General features: G+C 41.1%; 1 protein-coding gene and 1 long non-coding RNA gene across 2 annotated transcripts in view; both read right to left on the reverse strand.

The window, feature by feature from the left end:
* HEATR1 (HEAT repeat containing 1) overlaps positions 1-4086 on the reverse strand; it is a 38565-nt gene extending 34479 nt beyond the window's left edge. The window contains exons 1-5 of the mRNA XM_076334171.1: positions 4040-4086; positions 3630-3808; positions 2405-2621; positions 1322-1463; positions 709-810 (exon numbers count right to left, since the gene is read on the reverse strand). Coding sequence (XP_076190286.1) covers positions 709-810; positions 1322-1463; positions 2405-2621; positions 3630-3771 — 603 coding nt within the window. The 5' untranslated portion in view covers positions 3772-3808; positions 4040-4086. The remainder of the gene's footprint in view (positions 1-708; positions 811-1321; positions 1464-2404; positions 2622-3629; positions 3809-4039) is intronic.
* Positions 4087-17998: 13912 nt separating this feature from the next.
* On the reverse strand, positions 17999-19885 carry LOC143159062 (uncharacterized). Its single transcript, XR_012995099.1, has 3 exons — positions 19816-19885; positions 19444-19629; positions 17999-18399 (listed from the first exon to the last, which is right to left on the reverse strand). It is a non-coding gene; the product is annotated as an uncharacterized LOC143159062 (long non-coding RNA).
* Positions 19886-20012: the final 127 nt, after the last annotated feature.

The following is a 20012-nucleotide window of genomic DNA, read 5'->3' on the forward strand; positions in this document are numbered from 1 at the left end:
ATCACGTGTGATTTTGGTGTAATGCTCAAGACCGAGAACTGGACAGCCAAGAAGCTGACTGGTTTATGTTTAACACCCCCTACTACATCTGTGAACAAGCCCTGTTATTGCGTGTGCTTTGCTTAGTTTGACAGTACATGCATTCTAGTTCTCTAAATAATTGGAACTGTCGTACATCTTATCCTTCTGAGACTATAAAACTAGTTCTCTATTTGACATTAACTGAAAAAACAAATAAATCCGCTCACCTAACATTCTCAATTTTAAGTTCTCATTAATATTTGAAGACATACATTTGAAACACCCATGACAACCCCCTAAAGAGATACCCAAATTCAAAGCACAGTTACAAACTAATAGCGGGAATGACTTTATAAAAGAAATTAAGACAATGAAGTACTTTGAAGCAATACGGTATCTTTAAGTAATACAGTATTGCCAAATTGTTTTGTCATGGCTCATCGGTTCTCAGTCACGTCCTTACAAGAATTTCTGATAGACTGTCATCTATACAAATAATAAGAAAAGAAATTTTCACATTGTTTACTAACAAATAACTCCTTTTACTATTTGAGATGTAATTCAAAATATCAGTATTACTACAATACCATACTATTACATAACACTATTACATAATACTATACAAATGCAAAGATGGGGAAATCCAAGTGACAACAAACAAATAATGTTCTAGAATAAATGAACAACCTTCACAGATTTTGCCACCAGCCTGCAGATGAAATCCATGAAATCCATGTCTTTGTAGCAGTGTGTAATGACAGTACCCCTTGCCAGTGGGACTCCAGGTTTCTTTACGTGGTGAAAAACGTAAAATTAGAACACTCGAGGGTAAAGTGAAGTACCCGAAGTAAAAAACAATATAATCTCTAAATTAATCCTACTGATCAGTTAACACCATTAAAATTGAAATAAGTAATGGAAACCCACATACCTCTCTGGAATTTTTTGTCTCTACATTAAGACAGACAATGAAGAGCATTATATATAATTTATATTCAAATAAACATATATTTTAGTAATTGACGTATCTTCCTAGCAGTAGCAAATACTTGCACCTTAAAACCATACTTTAACTTTGCCAAAACAAAGAGTAATTACAATCAAAGCTTTTTATAATTAACGTTATATTTAAAGAAAGATAACAGGAACAACAGGTGGGCATCCAGGCTCCATCCCTGCAATTAAATCTTTCAGTACCGTTCTACAACTAACCACATGAACAGGTGGACCGTATTCATAAACCTAGTAACAGAGTCAAGATACTTATTAATAACCAACTTGCATCTGTTAAATACTTTACCCTTATTGGATCCATCCAATGCCATTTATGAGTTGGGCTTTTTATATTTAAAAGTTGAATAACTCTCACAAATAGTTTAGTCTCATGATATGGCAGAACACAACCAATCAAACTATCTTGATTGTAGAGATGGATGTGAAATCTAAGAAAAAAGCCATATATATACAGTTAAAAATTATCTGGAAGTCCAAAAAAAAAGACCCAGCCACGTTCTTCTCAGAACACCTGGTTTACTCGCTTTTAAGCAAGATGAGAGATGACCGTCGTACTGACTCAGACATATGGTCCACCTACAGTCCAGAATCCCAAGGTGGCCACCAGCCTGTATGTGCTAGAGGAAAGAAACAGTGCTAGCAATTTTCTTCCTCACTCTCAATAATTTTAGGTCCCTATAGGACTGAAGATTACCTTAGTTTCTTCTGCACAGATTTCAATATTAAACCAGACATTACAATAATCCAGTAGGAATTTCAGTATAATACATATATAAAAAAATAATGTGATTCAAAGGTTGTATCAGCAAAATCGTCCACTCTTTCACGACATGAAATATTACACTTGCAGCATCTGTATAGGTTAATTTACATAAATAAATACAACATCACTTCACAAAATACTTGGTTTGTTTCTTCTTCACACCTTCCTACATAACCTTGAAATAAGAATACTTAGCTCATGTTATAATACACGGGCATGCTCCTCATGGTTCACAGTTAATATTGAAAATTAGCTATTTTACACAGCCCATTTCTAAAAGCATGCTACATAAATGCCTCTCTAGCTCTTCTCTAAGATGGCTAGAGCTGGGCAAATTTGCTGAAAGCCGGGCAAGCAAATAATTGCTTTTATATAGAATATTGTGACAGATCAAAATTTTCACAGAAAGTTATCAAAAGACAGAAATCTAATTGGCAAAGAACATCTGGCCCCATAAAGACTAAGCCCAAATGGGTATTTTTAACATTTTAACCTGTATTTTCAGAAAACTAAAGTAAAATCATTCAAAATTTTTCTCACTAGAGAAAAAAACCTGGCATTTCTAGTAGCCTTATCTATTGACATGTAGGACATTCAGTGGATTACCTGTGAATCAGCCATTCAAGGCACTTCTGGGCTGGCTTAAGCATAAAGTAGGGGGACAGGTGAATCAGGAACAATGAAATATTCTTATTCAGCTGTTGATTTACTGCTTTAGACTGAACACTGCGTTCCAGGCCTTTGGACGTGGAACTAAACAAACTGGACTGGAACACTTCAAATGAAGGATCAATCCCCATCAGCTCTTCTAAGCCAGTACATCCTGTGGAAAAAAAATGGAAGAATGCTTTAAACGCAACAGATTTATTCACCAGTCCTACCCACCTACCTCCTCACTGGCATATCCAACTTCTTTGCTATACTGGTATATATCATTCTCACTAAGCAAACCGAACCAAGTAGTAAACAGGTCTAAGACCAAAACTGTTGCTACACTTAAAGTATTTCTTAACTGATGAAGAAAAAGAACATTAACAAGTATCAGCAGTGCGCTCTTGCAGCAATGAAGGCCAGCAGCATCCTGGTCTGTATTAGCGAGAGCGTAGCCAGCAGGCTGAGGGAGGTGAACTGTCCCCTCCATTTGTGAGAGCATGTTTTCATGAAATCACAGAATTCAGGTTGGAAGGGACCTCAAGAGATCTCTAGTCCACGGCCCTGCCCAAGGCAGGGTTAGCCCCGAAATCACACCAGGTTGCTCACGGCATTATCCAGTTGGGGTTTTCAAAAGGATGGATAGCACTACCTCCCCGGACAACCTGTTCAACTGTCTTGAACTGTCCTCACGGTGAAAAAGCTTTTCCTTATATCCAGTTTGAAGCTCTGTTGTTTCAACTTATGCCCATTGCCTCCCGTCCTCCAGCCGTGCGTTCCTCTGGACAGCCTGACCCGTCTTCTTGAAGCCTCCTCACAGGTATCGGCAGGCTGCTATTAGACCCCTGAAAGCCTTCTCTTCTCCAGGCTGAATGAGACCAGACACCTTCCTCCCACCAGCCTCCCCTTACAGGACAAATTCTCCAGCCCTTGACCACCTTGGGGCCCTTGACTCTTCCCAATCACCCTACCCTTCATGTGGCCAGACATGTGCTCCAAGAGGACCTGCTCCATGATTTTCCCATGGACTGGACTGATGCTGACTAGCCTGTAATTTCCCGAATTATCCTTTTGGCCTTTTTTGAATATGGGTTTGCCTTTCCCATTTACCTCTCTCCAGCTGTTTTTTGGATAGATACATGACTTCTAAAATCACTGGCATCTAAAGAGCCCGACTCACCGATTGCAAAGAACGTGTCCCTGTCAATACTAGCCGCCTCCTTGCAGCTGAACAGCAGCGATGCTACTTCGCTGCGGCTTAGGAGGCTGGGATCATTCTGGGGAAGCGCCAGACGCTTCAGCTGCTCCGCGAGGGACGTCATGGCTTCGTGTTCCGAGGAAAGGAGCCTCCAAAGAAACCTAATGAAAGAAAACCAAAGCAGGCCCGCGGATAAAGCGGCTGCGTGGAGACATGCCGTCCCTCCCCCGCCCGCCGTTTCCCGCTGCAGGCCCAGCTTCCAGCTGCCCCTCGGGGGCGCGCACACGTGGGGAGGGGCCGGGCCGGGCCGGGCCGGGCCCAGCCACGCCGGGGAAGAAGAGGGACAGCGGCAGGCGGTGACACGTCCCCCGGTCCCGACCCCCGACACCGACCTGTCTCCGCGCCGCGCCGCTCCGCGCCGGGCCCCACGTGGGCTGCGCGCGCCGCTAACCCGGAAGCGGCGGCTCCGGCGGAACAGGAAGCTCCCGCCCCCGATCGGCAGAGAGCTGCCCCCTCTCCCCCCCGCCCCCTTCTCGGGGCTGCGGGCATGCGCTGCACTGAGCATGCGCCACCTCCAGGCGCGGCCGTGCTAGCGCGCGGCAGGCGCTCGCGAGGGAGGTGGCCGTTGGGCGCGGGCGGCGGTTGGAGTGGCCGTTGTCGGCGGTTTTGCGTGTCCGGGCCGGTGCCGCGGACTGCAGCGCCCGTGTGGAGGCTTCATGCAGGCGGGAGCCAGCCTGCCTGTGTTGGGGAAGCGGCCGGTCCGGGTGACAAGCCGAGGTGCAAAGGCCCACAGCGCCGGCAGATAGATGGAGAAGCCTCAGCGAGGTGTCTGCGGCAAGGCGTGGTGCTGGCTTTGTGCTGAGCCCAGCAAGGCAGCAGCCCAGGCTGTGGGTGGGGATCCACTAAACAGGGTCAGCATGGCTTAATAGTAAGGGCAGGCACACCTGGAGTTGTTCCACCTTAGGATTTTTCCATATCTGGAGTGAGTGATGCTAGAAGTGCAGGAATTCCATGAGTGAAAGCTACTGTAGTGTGTATGGGCTAGATTCCAGCTGCAGAACCACACAACTATGTAGGTTGGAAGAGTCCTCTAAAAGTCGTCTGATCTAGCCCCAGATCAGGGCCAGCTTAGAGCAAGTTGCTCAGAGTTTTGTCCGTTTGGAGTATCTCCAAGGATGGAAATTCCACAGCTTCACTGAGCCTTTCATCCAAGGTTTGGTTACTCTCAGATTAAAAAGAAATTCCTAATATTGAAAACCACAATGTCTCCCACCAGTTTGCATTCAAGGCTGCAGGGTTCTGCACCTGGAAGTCGGTGCACAAAGCCAGAAAGGGAACGTGGCTTTTGACAAACCAGGAGAAGCCTGGGGAAAAAAAAAAGGCTGAAATAAAACTGATTGCAGTTCATGTCAGTGAATGGACAAAATTATGCCAAATACAACAAATTTCAGCACCAGATCTGTAAAATTATTTCCATGTATTGTTGAGAAGCTGTATAGCTATGGCAGAAATAACAAATTTGTTCGCATAGTAGAGCTGCCTTATTTGGCAATCATTTAGCATCCAGTAGAAATACAAAAAGCTGATAAAAGTTTAGGGTTGCAGAGAATTGTTTAAATGCTTCATTTTATCCATTAGGAGTATCTCCACCAATTTCAGCAAGACTCTGCTTGTGTTAAGTTAAACCTTTGTAGGAATGGGAGCAGAGAGAGGAAATGAAGCTGGATGTGCGTATATGGGGTATATATATGTGCATATATAATCAGACTTTGTGCCTGATTATATTTGCTGGTGCCTTGTCAGAGAGTATGTATTAACTATATATTGTGTTACTTCTGACATGGTATTATCTGGATGTAATGACAGCAATTGCTGAGCTGTTAAGGGTTGCTACCACTGCAGTGATAACAGTGTTAAGGTGTTTGGAGGTTATTACTGATTTAACGGGATTGCTATTATTTTTCTGATTGTTCTAACACTGAGATTCTGATCATCTAGTAAATGAGCTGGCCAATTTATTGCACTTTTTCACATTCCCTGTGGCTTCTGTGCATCTTTTTCCTTTATGAAGCCTTCATGTGACCTTATTTTTAGCATAGTTTAAACCGGCATAAATATGCATGTTTCCATGTCTAAAAATACCAAACATTAAAATATGTAGACTTTGCAATAGACAGAAAGCTGTTTCTAAAAAAGAAAACTAGTAATTTTTTAGCAACATGGTTCATTATTTGAATGCTCTAGCCAGAAAGATAAACTAGAAGTTGTAAATGCTGAAATGTGTTCAGGTTTTCCAGTACTCCTATCCCACTATTCTTTCCCGTGGAGAGCTGCAAGACAGAGGTTTTATACCTTTGTGTTTTCTGTTCCATCTCTGTTTGGTTTCAGAGTAAAGCTGGGATTCTCTTTGGAGGTTAATTGGAGGAACAGAGACACCTTCTGCAGAGGGAAAAATATTTGTTGTTGATTTAATTCTAAAAAAGTGTTTCCTGGGAAAAATATAAAAACAGAAAGTCTATTAGGAAATATGCTTAGTTGGATTTGTAATTCCGCAGTGGTGAAGCTGAATATCACAAAGATTTGCTCCATGCTGGCCTACAAAAAGATGCTTTTCTGAACTGAACTCCAAGCCTGTTTCAATCAGTCCCTTTAGCTTCTCAGTGCCCGCATCATCACATAGCTAGTCTGTATGGGTGGAATTCTCGTAGCCATACTGTAGCTAAGATCATCTCTGCTGATGGCTGCTATTAAACTGCATTTGACAGATTAGGTTGTCTGTTAAAAAATCTTGAAATCATAGAATATAAATTGTTATATGCTGATTTTTATTTGGAAAAAAGTGATCTGTTTCAAGTGCTTTCTGTAAGCCTATTCACTCCTAAGTATTGGTGTGTTTGAAAAGATTTGATTGAGAAATGCAAACACTGTTAAACTTTTAATGTTCTTTACATCTGGGTAAATTTGTGCTACCGCTGGAGCAAATATAATTGGTGTCTTTTTGTAGATAAAGATCTAGTCTTTATATTCCTTTCCTTCCAACTCACCTCACCAGCTGTGCGTGTATAGAGCTATATCTACCTCGGTAAGTAATGCAACCCAGTAGGAGGAAGTTTGTAGAATGAAATGGTGCTGAGGAACTCTCGTCACAGTGTATGCATTTCAGAGGTTTTATGCAGACTAGATCTTGTTCACCCTGTAGACCAAATTCCCATCAGGTGCGCTCCTAGAATGCATCTTCTAGTTTGGTTTCATGTGGAGGCAACAGATGGGGAGGAATTTCATTTAAAGAGGAAAAGGGAATCACTTCTGGTACAAAAAAGTACTGTTCAGTAGCATTCAATTGTAATATATCAAAATGAAGGTAAGGAATTGAGTACTACCTGTACAATTTACTGTTACACACAAAGTTAGAGAGTGTTTGTATTAAATACTCTTAAGTACTCTCAAAAGCTTCTTAATTCATTTGCTAAGATGTTTCTTCTTTTTCCCTTCTTGCACCACCTCCTGTAATCTAGTGATCCACCATGGTTTTGGGTTGTTAAAACAGTTCTGAAGGAGATGGGAAAGAGCCACCTTCCGTGCTCTTCACCATCACTTGCTAATGATCTTGATATGTTCCCCGACATTTCCTCATGCCATTGCTAATAGAGAATGTGACAGTGCCTGACACCTAAAATATGATCCGATTGCAGCATAATGAAGTAATATTAAAACCTTTCTAGGATATGCAAAGGAGACTATAACCTCCTTAGAGTGAATCAAGTTCTCTAATTTTTTAAGCAAAAGTAGGTGTTAATAGGTATGTGTGTTTAATGTGGGTATATGTATGCTAAATGACCTGTAAACTGATCCGCGTTCTGGAGCAGTGGGCTGAACGTCTTGTAAGCCAAGGTAATCTTATTGTCAAGGGATATATTTTGTTTCACTATTGGTTGCAGGGAGCATGCCAATATTTTGTAGTTTTGGAGGCTGTGCAGTTAAATCTGCTACTCTGAGCTAATCTGTCCTTTATTCTTAATTCATGTATATCACTGCTCCCTATTGGAAGTTTATAATTCATAAGAAGACATCTGTGGTCTCTGAATTTATAGAATTACTGTAATTATCAGGAACAACAGTGCTTTATTGTGTACTTTAAGGCTGCAGCAATGTATTTTTCTCCATTTTCAGTTCTTTCTGCTCTCTGTGACAATGCAGCGGTCACCCTTCACCTCTGGACATTGTGAAATGATGAGACAGTACCCTTCTGCAGTGTATACATTGATAAGGCCTTGAGGCCATTATTCCCTTGGCTAAGCTTTTGTTAGAAGCAAAGAGATTGGAGCCATGTATCATGTAAAAAAGCAAAGATGTAAAATGAGAGAGTTAAGATTTGTTTTCCCTATCAACCCTTCCTGCCCTAAGGGCTTGATCTTTTTATGCTTACATTAGTGAAACTCGGGAGTAATTTTGATGAGGTCAGTGGAGTTGTATGAGTGTGCAGCTGATGTAACTGGAGACAGAAACAATCAAGCGTAATTCGATGGTGGCTGAGGTTACAGAGGATTGCAGTTCTCATTGCTGGAACAGGACTGAAGGGAGAATAATTCTTCAGTTGAACTGAAGGCCTGGAAGAAGCTTCATTGCTAGGCTGTATCAAGCACATCATTGACTTACTGAGCACTGTGGCAGGCGGTATCATGTTTCCCTTGCTTTTCTTGGAAAATCTATTGCAGCTTCCCCCAGCCATAAATTCTCATGTGTAGCTGCATTCCAGATCTAATAATAAATAGGAACCTTCTGGATGGGCTGGCGGGAAGCTATTTGGGGATTTTACTGTATTAAAGGCTTTCTGATATGGTAATATAAACTGAGGGCTTTTGAATCAAAATTGTTGTAAAGGAAGCTTTTAAATATATATGCTAGATAAGGAGAAATAAACCCCAAATAAACAAACTATCTTCAGCTAGGCACATGCAGAGAAACCATCGGCTTGAAAAGGGTAGGCAATAGTCGTCTTTGTAACTCCATTTGTATCCACTCGAGGTAGGTCTAGTTTGTCCCAAAAGCATCAGGGAGAGTAAGGAAGACAAATGGAAAGGGTAAAAAATGGAAGAAAAAAAGCAGTCCTTTCAGTGCTGAGCTACTTGATGAATTGTGATTTTTTTTTTTTTTTGTTTACTGTGTAAAAAGTCAACTAGAAAGTTGGATTTTAATGACTGCACAATTGTTGCAATGAAAAATAGGAAAATGTCTCTCATGACTGCTGTGATTGTGACAGTCCTTTGTCATGATTTGATATTTATTAGGCTGGGAAGTATGATACTGTGTGTATTTGTTAGCTGTTTATTATTATGAAAAAATACCTGTGCCAGGCAATCTACTGAGAGAGTAGGTGTCATAGATCTACTGTTGTGAGTCACATTGTTTAATGCATTGGGAGAGCTTGGTAATCAGAGTGTAGCAACGTGGCCATTAGGGACTTGGATGTAATAAGCAATAAGGAGAGTGTTGTGTACTAGACATGTCTCATCTTTCATAGCAGGGCTGTAAACAGTAAAAGAGACAATAAACTGAAGGATGGGGAGCAAGAAAAAGTGATCAGTAAGGAACATGCTTAACACAGCATGCTTTTCTTACTGCAGTATACTGTCTTGCTATCATCTCCCTCGATTGCCTGTTATACCAGCAACTGACAGGCATTGGAATAGCAGTAGAGCTCATATGGTGCAACTACCCATTCCTGACCTGCAGCTGTTTGAACCTCTATTTGCTTGTCAGACAGCCATTTGCTGGGTTGTTTTTTTTGAAATGCCAAGATGAATCACAGCTCTTTCCCTGAAGGACAAATAGTGTCATTCCTATCCAGATGCACTAAATGCAAATTTCAGCCTTTTCCCAGGCTGGCCACTGAAGCCAGTGCTGCTTTCATTTCTTCATTTGCCCCAGTCACTGCCAGTCCACGGGACTTTTCCATACCTGGTGAATACATGGTTTGAACTAGGATGAGCTCACAACTTTATATGATAATGCCTGAAAACAGCATAATCCACATTCAGTAGCAGAGAGGAGAATATATATCTGCCAGTTTTGCTGTTCGTTTATATTCAGTTACATATTTTTATTTATCCACTTTCTAAAGTTTATTTATTTTGCATATTTTTGTGTAGGAATGAATTATGCATTCATGTAATGCCTAGCACAGTGGCACTGTGAACACTGGGAACAACTGAACATTTTTTAACATGTGTATATGCATATATATGTATGAGAGATATTGATACTATAATACTCAAAAAGTATTAGAAAGTCAGAGAGTGCATTTCTGTGATACTGAATTATACAAAGTACCTGCAATCACAAAAATCCCCCAAACTTTTCTCTGCATTTCAGTGCCATTTTAAAAAATGTTTGGCTTTTGTATTTGCTTTCATTGTGCATTGGAAACTGTTCATGCTGTTATGTATCTTGGGAATTCTTGGGGGAAAAACCTGTTATTAGAAGAAATAGTGTGTTTGATTTAGATGGTGAATGCATGCAGCTGAGTTTTACTGATAAGCCTATATCTCCAGATTTGCTGATTTACTAGAGGTGCCATGTTTTCAGAGTTAAAATAGTGGCCCTGCTGTCTCGAGATGATGTAAAGACTCTGTGCTGCCTTTCATAAAATAGTCTTGACAACTGGAAATGTTCTTGATAACAGCTACTAACTCTTACTGACAGAAATATATGTCAATGTTTTCTCCAATGCATTTCTTACTCTCTGTCATTCTGCATGCGTTGTGTATGCCACTGACTTAAGAGAGTTCTCTGCAGAGAAACTACTTGAGAGAGACTTAGAGGCCCAGTGACATCAGGGGCAATTCCTTGGACACACTGAGAGGAGGGTGCTATTTCTGCAGAAGGCTCGACAGGCACCTAGTATAGTGGGTAGGAAGGCAGGCTGGCCTTGAACGTGTAGTGAAGGGGAGGGTGTGGTGCGAAGAATCAAGTGATTCTGCCACTGATGCTGATACACCTCTTTTAAATAAGCCTGGTGGCCAGCGACAAAGCAGTTCCTGCTGTGATGCTCTCACATACTGCACAGGAGAGGTTACACTTCAAAATCTTTCTTGTTTTACTTGTGGTAGGATCCCTTTGGTTTGCAATACCTGCTGATGCTTAACAGTATGGTGATGCATATGCCTTGTTCTAGTCTGTAGAGGGGGAACAAAACATTTTAAACAATTTATGACTCATTTAATCTTTAAAATGTGCCTAATCTGTCTGTGTCACTGTAACACATTTAAAGACTCTCTTGTGTGAACTACAACAGACAGATCTGAGATGCAAAACATGATGTTCTTTCTTGAGCAGAAGCTGTAGTGGTTATGTAACTGTTTGGCTGCACTGGAAACTTTTAGTGCTTTCCTTAACATTTTGTATGAACTGTCTTCCAATTCAGAACTCATTTATAATTACTTAATTTGTAATGTATTTATAATTAGTTGTAGAGAAGATATCTTAAAAGAGCATCAAGATCACAAGTTAATTAATGGTGGACTATGCCAGAGTTAAGTTTTCCAAGCAATCTTAATTCAGCTGCTTTGTATGTATCACAATGCAGACTTCAATTGCACAGTCACAAACTACTTTTTCTCCAGAAATCCTGCTTTGTTCAGTGTATTGCATAAGCAGTGCTCTACAGCATTTTGATTTCTCTTTTTTATTTGATGAAGGTCTGTTGCACTCGCTTGAAGCATGTTCCTAAATATGTAATTTATGATTTTCAGCTCTGGTCATCACAGTATTTGTACTTGTCTTCAAGTATTCCAAATCTATTGGGTATTTAATTTTCACATACTTCCTTATACTTCACAGCATTAGTATTATTCCTGGTCTACAGAAAGAAAATTGAGGCACATGCTCCAAACTGTCCATAGTTCCATTTCCCCATCCAGTGGATGGGTTTAGGATAATGAATACTGGTACTATGGAATTTGTCTTTTCCCTAAAGTGCTTTACAGAGTACAATTACATACTGTCTTTTTGCCCACTGAGTAGGCCTGACAGTTTGAACCTTTAGGCCCAGCAGAATCCTATATTTGTCTGGTATTTCTATCATGCATTGTTTTAAACAATTGAAAGTGTAGTCTATGACCCTCCTGACTTCCACCACTGGTACTTTAACAGTAAAAAATCAGGCCCTACAAATTTAGGATCTGATCGGCCTAATTTTCCATAGATCATCTGTGTGTCAGGGTTACCTATGAAGGAGATGTAAGGGGGATTGCTGAGCCATGGGGAACAAATGAAAAAGTGTCTTGGTGTTCTAGAAGCGCATTCATAACTGAATAGTCTCCCCTGGAGAAGTCCAAGATATTTTTGAATCCATCCATTTGAACTGCAAAATAAGCTTTCTGCTGAATGCTTTTATCATGGGAAAAGAGGCCAGGGGAAGATGTGTTCAGACTATCTCAACTAAAAAACGAATTCCAGAGTTTGCTATAAATACATGTGGAGCCTTACAGCCTATAAGAGTAGGTTCACCTTTGTCCTAGTTGCTGACTCCACCTCCAGTAACTATTGTCCATATGAACTGGAAAAATACCTAGAACAGCATCTGGCTTGAAAAAAAAAACAACCCTCCTGAATTTGGTTCAGTTATGAAATTCTGGAAGATTACAGCTATTCCAGATTTAACTATGGGACACAACAGAGATCTAGACTGCACGTTAGCACAACTCCACTGCATTTATTCTATAGACAAACTGGTTTCAAAGTGAAGAAACATGCAAATACTCTCCTCTCCTCCTATGCTTATGCTAAACTGGACTTATGCAGGGAGAGAGGTGAGCCGATTAAGAAACAAAGGACTTGTCCACATTCAGAGGGATGGAGAATATACAAGAGCCTTCACCATGAGTAGGTTATTGCTGGTAGAGCTCAAGAGCAACCAGTCTCATACTGGAAAGTATGTTGTGCAAGACTGATATCCATTGCTCCTGAGATGAGAATACAGCCAAAGTTAGCGAGAGAGGTCATAGTTGGACAGGGAACAACTGCCTTCAGAACAGGAATTGGAAAATTCAGGCCTTGCTGCTTTCATGTCAGGCATGGCAGGAAAATTGCTTATTTTCTCAGTGCTGATTCTTAATACAGCTGAGCGTCAGACTAAAGCTTTGTTGGACAGGATGTAAGGACAACAGTTCTGGAAAAGGAAAACTTGCACTATACATGTTGCAAAAAGAACATGTTATCCCTGTTTGGCAGTAATTCAGGTTGCGCCTAATGCTGCCTTATACAGGAATGGGTTTGCCCCTTTTACTAATCTTTGTATCGCTCCTGTGGAATGAATAATAAGTAGCTACTATTCATTTTTACAGACTGGCAATTCGTTCAACCAGGTTGCCTTCTTGCGTGTGTAACTTTAATTTCATTGATGTTAGTGAAATTACTTTGGTGTATCTGGAAAGAGAAATGAGGACATCGAGACTGCAACTTGTCTAAGGTCATTCAGTCAATCTGTACAAATGCTGAGTTTAGAACACAGCAGTCAGTGTCTGATATCCAGTGCCCATATCCTGTGCCCATAATCTCTACCTCATACTTCAGTGATTTAAAACCTGCCAGGTCTCATCTGTGCCCCTTAGATAATTATTGTCTGGAAACTCTGACTTAGTTGATGATGTTTGTTTCTGGATAAATAAAGGCATGTTGTCTATGCATTCCATATCTCACACATACATCTCTGTTCTCTTTTCTCAGTGTGACCAAAACTATTGCTGAATAATGTTGTGCTTTTTTAGACAAATAGTCTCAGGTAAATCAGTTATGGCTCACAGGCTAGCTCACTAAGGGATTTTTTTAACTGGTTGTATTCATGAAGTACAAATTGTATAGTCAGTTGCAGGCTTTCGCATTGCCCTAGTCGCACAGTTTCTTCCTTGCTTAGTATTTTGTGTGATGAGGCTAAGCCAACATAAAACAGGAACACAGCCAGGATTCTGAGAACAGATGATGGTGTGAAGGTTTCTTCAGAAGGTTTGTAATAGGCCATGCTATACCCCTAGTCCTGCCCCTTGCATTCTCATCACTGAACCATTTTTAAAATCCTGGATCTGTCTCACCATTTTTTCCGACCTTATGCCAACACTATTTGTAGTTTCCCCACCTGTTACTGTGTGTATTACGTTGTAACTGTCTGCATATTGCTCTACAACTTCAGTGTGCTAACAGACAGACTGCAGTGTTGCATATAAATTACCATATGCATTTCCCAGTTTTTCCTTTGATGTTACATTTCTAATCTGTGCAAAGCATCTATTGAAGCTTCTGATGTTATTTAGTTCATGATCTAATCTGTCTTTGTGAGTTGCATCCACCCAGACAAGAACCATTAAACAAAAAAGGCACCCTCAAGAGACTAGCTCAAGGGATAAGGGTGTTCAGGTATCACGGTTTCTTCTGAAATATTTAACAGAAGTATGTCAGAATGTGAGGTCTGAGGGCTCTTCTCATTCATGAAAAGTATGATCTTGTGTAGTGCTGCCTGGCAGTCGCCATCACTAGAGCGTTTGCCCTCGGCTACATTACAGCTTTCAGCACTCACATTGCAGTTTGTGATTGTTATTATGTATCACAGTACTGCCTAGTGATACTGTGGCAGAGACCAGATGTTGAATGTTTCCTACTGTCTGCCTTGAAGCCTCTCTGAGAACCAGGACCATCTGCTGTGCAGGCTACAAGGCTGCAAGTGTGGCCCTACAAACAGTGGGGACATCCCCTCCAGAGTATAAGGGACCCTGAATGTCTGAGCAAGCCTGACATACTAGAATAATGCTAGGCGTTTTTGGGTGCAGGCTACACACAGACCTGAGAGGCAAACATGGAGGTGAAGGGTGTATGGTAGGTAAAGCACACTGTAAGCGTAATTGTTCTGTAGGCTCCTCGGGGCTTTTAGACAGAACAAGCCTCTGCTCCAGAGAATTTGTGTTCTAGGTGGACATTAAGGATCAAAGGAAGCATTGCTGATGCTATTTTAGAGACGGGAGAGTGCAGCACAGCAAGCTTGTTTCTCTCGGTGAGAGTAGTCTAATGGGCCAACACTTAGCTTTTGGGGAAAATTTTGTCTGAATTGACTTGCTCAAGGTCACATAGGGCATCTTAAGCTGGTGTGGATCACCCCATGTCTGAGCCCTGTGATTTTCCTTCCGCACAACGGGTTGGCAAAAGCCAGTGATCTCAGTGCAGTCAGCATTTTCTCCATACTCCTGAAGCCCAAGCTATGCTTTGGTAGTATTTGTCTGTCCTATAAATGTTTCTTGCTACACTTCATCCGTGGCTGAATTTCAGGGACAGAGTAAGTCGTCTCTATATATAGCTGATGAAACACTTCGGGATCTTCTGACAATATCAGTTGTTACTATGAAGCCAGCAATGCATTTTTTCAGCTCTTTCTCCATTTTGATTTCCAGACCTCTCATGTGAAATAGTATACTTTAAAAAGAATAATTACAATGTATACTTAGCTTCTGTGTAGTTAATATCGCCACGCATGAGTAGCATGGGGATTTTTCAGAGTCAAAGTTTGTACCTCTTGGTGCTAGATGTGGGAGGGCTAATAGGCTCAGTCCCCGCGGTGCTTTTCCTTAGCTCAGACAAAATCAGAATTTTGGTTCCCATATGTATGATTCTCTTCTCTTCTCTCTTTCTGCCTTCCTTCTGTACGTGTTCATTTCAGGAATATGAAGCAAGTTTAACGTTTATTCATATTCATATTCTCTTTACATATTGAATTGAATTCCTTGGGTTTTTTTCTGAACTTACAAAATAGTGTGTTTCTTACATTGAAGAAGGTGGGTTGTGTTTATTGTATTGGGGGGAAAAAGGGTTATTTCTCCTGAACTCTAATAAAAAATAAATACATTTTATAACACACCCCACCTTTCTGCTTATCTTTGTTTGGGAAATGTATGCATAATTTTTAACAGAATCCAACATTTTGGCCCAATCTAAGTTATCAATGTTGTCTTTAAATAATTCAAATTTTTGTTGGTTAAGCTTTAAACTAGTGGATATTTGCTACCAGCAAAAGTACATTTTAAGTGACAGTTATGACATGCTTTTAAAATAAAAGGGCTTTTTGATCTCTCTTTTAAGATTCTGTTAAGAGTTTACACAAGAGAACAAACACTGAATTTATTTTCTTTTATCTTTCATTGACTTCTTTCTTGTGAAGCCCTCCTGCTGTTCTTTTTCACAAAGAAACAGGCTGTGCCTATGGAAAGATGATTGCTTAAAGACTCACTGACTTACTGAGCTCTCATAAGGTTCTTTATCTTCCTGTGGCCTTTCTGAGACAGTTTTGGCAGGTGTGAACTACTGTGTTCCTACACAGAAATGTTACACTGAAAGCTAATGGTGATCATTTTCACATTAGTTGATTGTTTCACAGGCGATTATTTAAGTAGAGAAATCTGGCTAATTTCTCTTTCTAAATCTCACTAAGTTCGAATAGAAGAATGATCTGGGGAGACATTGTTCAGCGTTTCTGAAGTTTTATTAAAAAGTTGGGTTTTTATTCTCATGCTAAGATTTTGTGAGAGGGAAGAATAAGCAGGTTGAAGGGGTTGAAAGTCTGATGAACAGTGAAAATATGGAGGAGTGAGTTCTTGAGAGAATGATATGATGACTTTTGGGGAGCAAATGGATGTTAAATATAACTGTGTGAAACAATTTCCATTTCATTAAAAAAATGATAAAGGTTGACACAGGAGGTAAAAACTGTGCTTCCTTTAGTTAGAAAAGCCCTTTGATTCTCAAGAAGTTTAATGCAAAGCATGCCAGGAGGCTTTCACTTAGGTGGTATTAGATTCAAAGACCCTTCACAAGTTGGAACTGTGATAAGAAATACTGAGTGAGTTCACCCACAGACCTGCTGCTCCTGTTAGGAAAGTTCTGGCCTTCTTGGTGCTCCTCGTGTATGGGAAACGATATCTTGTTGCCACAGTGTTCTCCTGGGGTAAAGGCATTCTCCTGGGTAGGCCCTTACAAGCATTTATGTTAGCATGAACTACAACCGCACACCTTTTGCCAAATAAAAGATAAAAATAGTTGACAATTCAGCTCTGCCATCTCCATTTCTGACCTCCCTGTGCCACCTTGCTTCTTCTAATCTGTTTGGCAATCATGAGTATTCTTTTTGTCTTACCACATTGTGGTAAGCAATCTGTGTCATTTCTACCTCAAATACACCTGCTGGCTCTTGGGTATCTTGCCATGTCAGCTTAAGATTCCGTATCTATATGGTTCATTGTGTTTCTTCCTCTTTCTCTACTTGGGACTTTTGTCCTTTCTTTGCTGCTCAGCTTGCTTATTTCTGTTTTGATTTGATTTTCTTTCTCCTTAGGCACACATAGTTTGTAGCTGTGTGACTCTGCCAGCTTTAGTGGGGATAGTCCTAACCTACCTCTGATGTGGGAATAAGCTGATCGAAGCACACTGCCTTATTCATACTACTCTGCTGGGCACAGCTTTCCTTTTCTCTAGGTGAGCTGGAAGAGGCAGCTCCCTTTCCACTTCAAGTTTGGCGTCAGAGTTCCATTTTGGCCCTCTTTCCACTACGGACCTCCATTCATATGCTTCTTGTTACCACCCACACAGTTCACTTATAAAATTAAATTAAAGTAGTAAACAAAATACCAGATACTCCTCCTAAAGCTCCATCTATAAATATCTCCCCTGCCTACTCATGCTGTCTGATTAAGGGGCAGTAAGCAGTTATTTAGAGAACCTAAAACAGGTCAGATTCCATCAAGATAGGCAGGGTTTTTTTAAATGGAGATATTCCATTTAGCTTCCTGTTTCATAGGTAAAAAGCCCAACTCTCTCAAACTGCACACTGATGAAATTGAAGCCCCCTATTTTGACATTTTCAGAATTAAAAAGTTAGATTTTTCATTCTGAAATTTTTTTAAATCCAAAATGCACTAACATAACCTACCCAAAGTGGATTTTGAAATACCTGCCCCTTATAGAAAAATGTGTGTTTATTCCTGTTTGGAATTAATTTGAATTTTTTTGATCTCTCAGACTAGCTGAGAGATACGATGGTTCTAGCTGTTGGTTCCTTGGAACAATGATGACATTTTTATTTGTTTTGTTATGAAAGTACTAAGTTTACTTACGTACCAAGTAAACATGAAAAAATGAACAGTACCTTTGCAGCAGTGGCTAGCTATGTTTTGAGCAAACCCAGTTATTCCATGAAAAAACTTAATAATGTTCTTTCAGAATTCTGGAATATCTGGGTAGATTTCCCTTTGATTTCCAGAAATCTAGGCATGGATCTGACTCCAGTCCTAATCCACAGTGTGATCAGATACTCTTCGTCATCATAATGCCTCAGTTTTTATTTCATGACACAGGCACTCTGGCCTGTGTTATAGGATGAGGGCCAACAAATAAAATGTGACTTTTAACTAGTACCTCCCTGTATGAAGCCATCAGTACCCGTAAGGCTCACCTATACTGCGCAGAGGGGAGCAGTGCGGTACCATCTGACTTCATCCACGTAGAACCCCAGACAAGGCAGTGCCGAAGAAAGGCACCAAGCTGGTTGCAATGGCTCACCTCTGATGAGGTAGTGCGTAAAAGGTCACAGGTCTCGTCAGTGCAGGAGAGCTCTTTGCACAGGAGACAGCTCTGGTTCAGAGCATTACAGCTTTACACGTATACTTCTGGGACTTCTCTGACTTCTTCCTGCTTTTCCTCTAGAAACTTCTCCTGTGCTCTGTATAGTGAATAAGAAGAAATGGTTTTACTGACTTCAAAGGCTTAAATAGTCATTTAGGTGATTGAAATTGGACATGTATCACAAACCACAGATGACTACCCAGCTGTAAAAATAAACCACACAAATTACACCAGCATACACATAGTGTGTACATACAGGAAATATTTTGTTTTGTAATTGCTATTTGATATTGTCTGAGAGTATCCTAAGAGAATGCTTATCTGCACTTGAACAAAAAAGTTTAGGCATAGCATTCATCAACATTTGCGTCATTATTTAGATGGAAGTGTAACAACCTTGAGAATATTTGCATTGAGCAGGTGAAAAGCATATGGTTCTGACTTTGCTGCTTAGATTTGGAATTTGATTTTTAGAGTGTTCATCTCACAGTACGTACATCAATCTTTGGAAGTTTGGCTTGCTTTGACTGCGTGAAACTTTGCAATCCTCTTCTGAATTCCAATTTGCAACCTTAGTGCTGCATTGATGAATTTTTTTTGAGCTGATGGGTAGGTATTAGCTGTGCATGTATGCATGTTCTTCTAAATTGCCTAGACTTATGGGATAGAAGGTGACTTGGCAGAAAGCAAGTTAGCAATACGAAGTGGAGGACATACGCTGTCTAGCTGTTAATTATTCTGGTTATTCATTCACATTGGCTTAGAGACCTATGGTTGCCTTTACGGAACATCGTTCTCCCTTATATCTGACTTGGTCTTTTACAGCTTCCAAAAGCTCAGCTTTGGTGAGCATTTTCTTTTTCTAAGTGAAGTTCAAATTGTATCCAGTGCGGACACTGCTAGAGGGGATGACCTTGGCTGATGATGGGTGCAGGCATTAATGACAGGCTACATGAAGTAAACTTGCCAATTCCCAGAAGAAACATTGTCGCCAGGGCAACTGAAATGATATGACATGGGAGATACGGGACACGCTTGCCAGGATGCTCGATCTCAGCGCTATCATTTCAGATTTTACCCTGTGGAAAGCACGGGTAAATGGTTCCTGTCACACATTTGTAAAGTTATTGGTTCCACAGACCTTTGTATGTGCTTCTTGGTCCTGCTTTTGGGGTGTACTGAGCGTGTTTCCCGGACGAAAAAGATGTATGTTGCTTTTCTGAGTTGTGCTTCCATACTTTCTGGTTTAACTCCAGACCTGATCTCCACTGGAAATTGTTTCATTTCTTGGGTGTCCTTGTCTGCACTGGCTCCTGTGATCCTTAATCTGAAAAGGAAAGTGTGAAGTGACTCAAGGGTCCACACAGACTTCAGACTAATGGCAAACAATGTCAAACTACATTAGCAAATCATAGACGGGTCTCGAGAAGTAGAAATACATGTCAGTAGAGAGAAGAAAAAAAAAGACAGACAAACAGAGGAGTCGACAGTAATTTTTGGCCAGAGCGCTTACGGGAGGTGAGCTCCCCGGCTAGCCTTCCCCTCTTGCAGGCAGACTTGCTGCCCTGTCCAGAAACGGCGCGGCGGCCCCAGCGCCGCCCGCGGGCGCGGTGCTGCTGCCCCGCTCTGCCCCGCGCCCCGCCCGCGGGGGTGGCGGTCCCGGCCCCACCGAGGGCGCCTCGCCGCCTGGAGCGGGGCTGGAGCCGCCGC

The sequence above is a fragment of the Aptenodytes patagonicus genome, chromosome 3, assembly GCF_965638725.1.
Source record: "Aptenodytes patagonicus chromosome 3, bAptPat1.pri.cur, whole genome shotgun sequence".
Classification (NCBI taxonomy): Eukaryota; Metazoa; Chordata; class Aves; order Sphenisciformes; family Spheniscidae; genus Aptenodytes; species Aptenodytes patagonicus.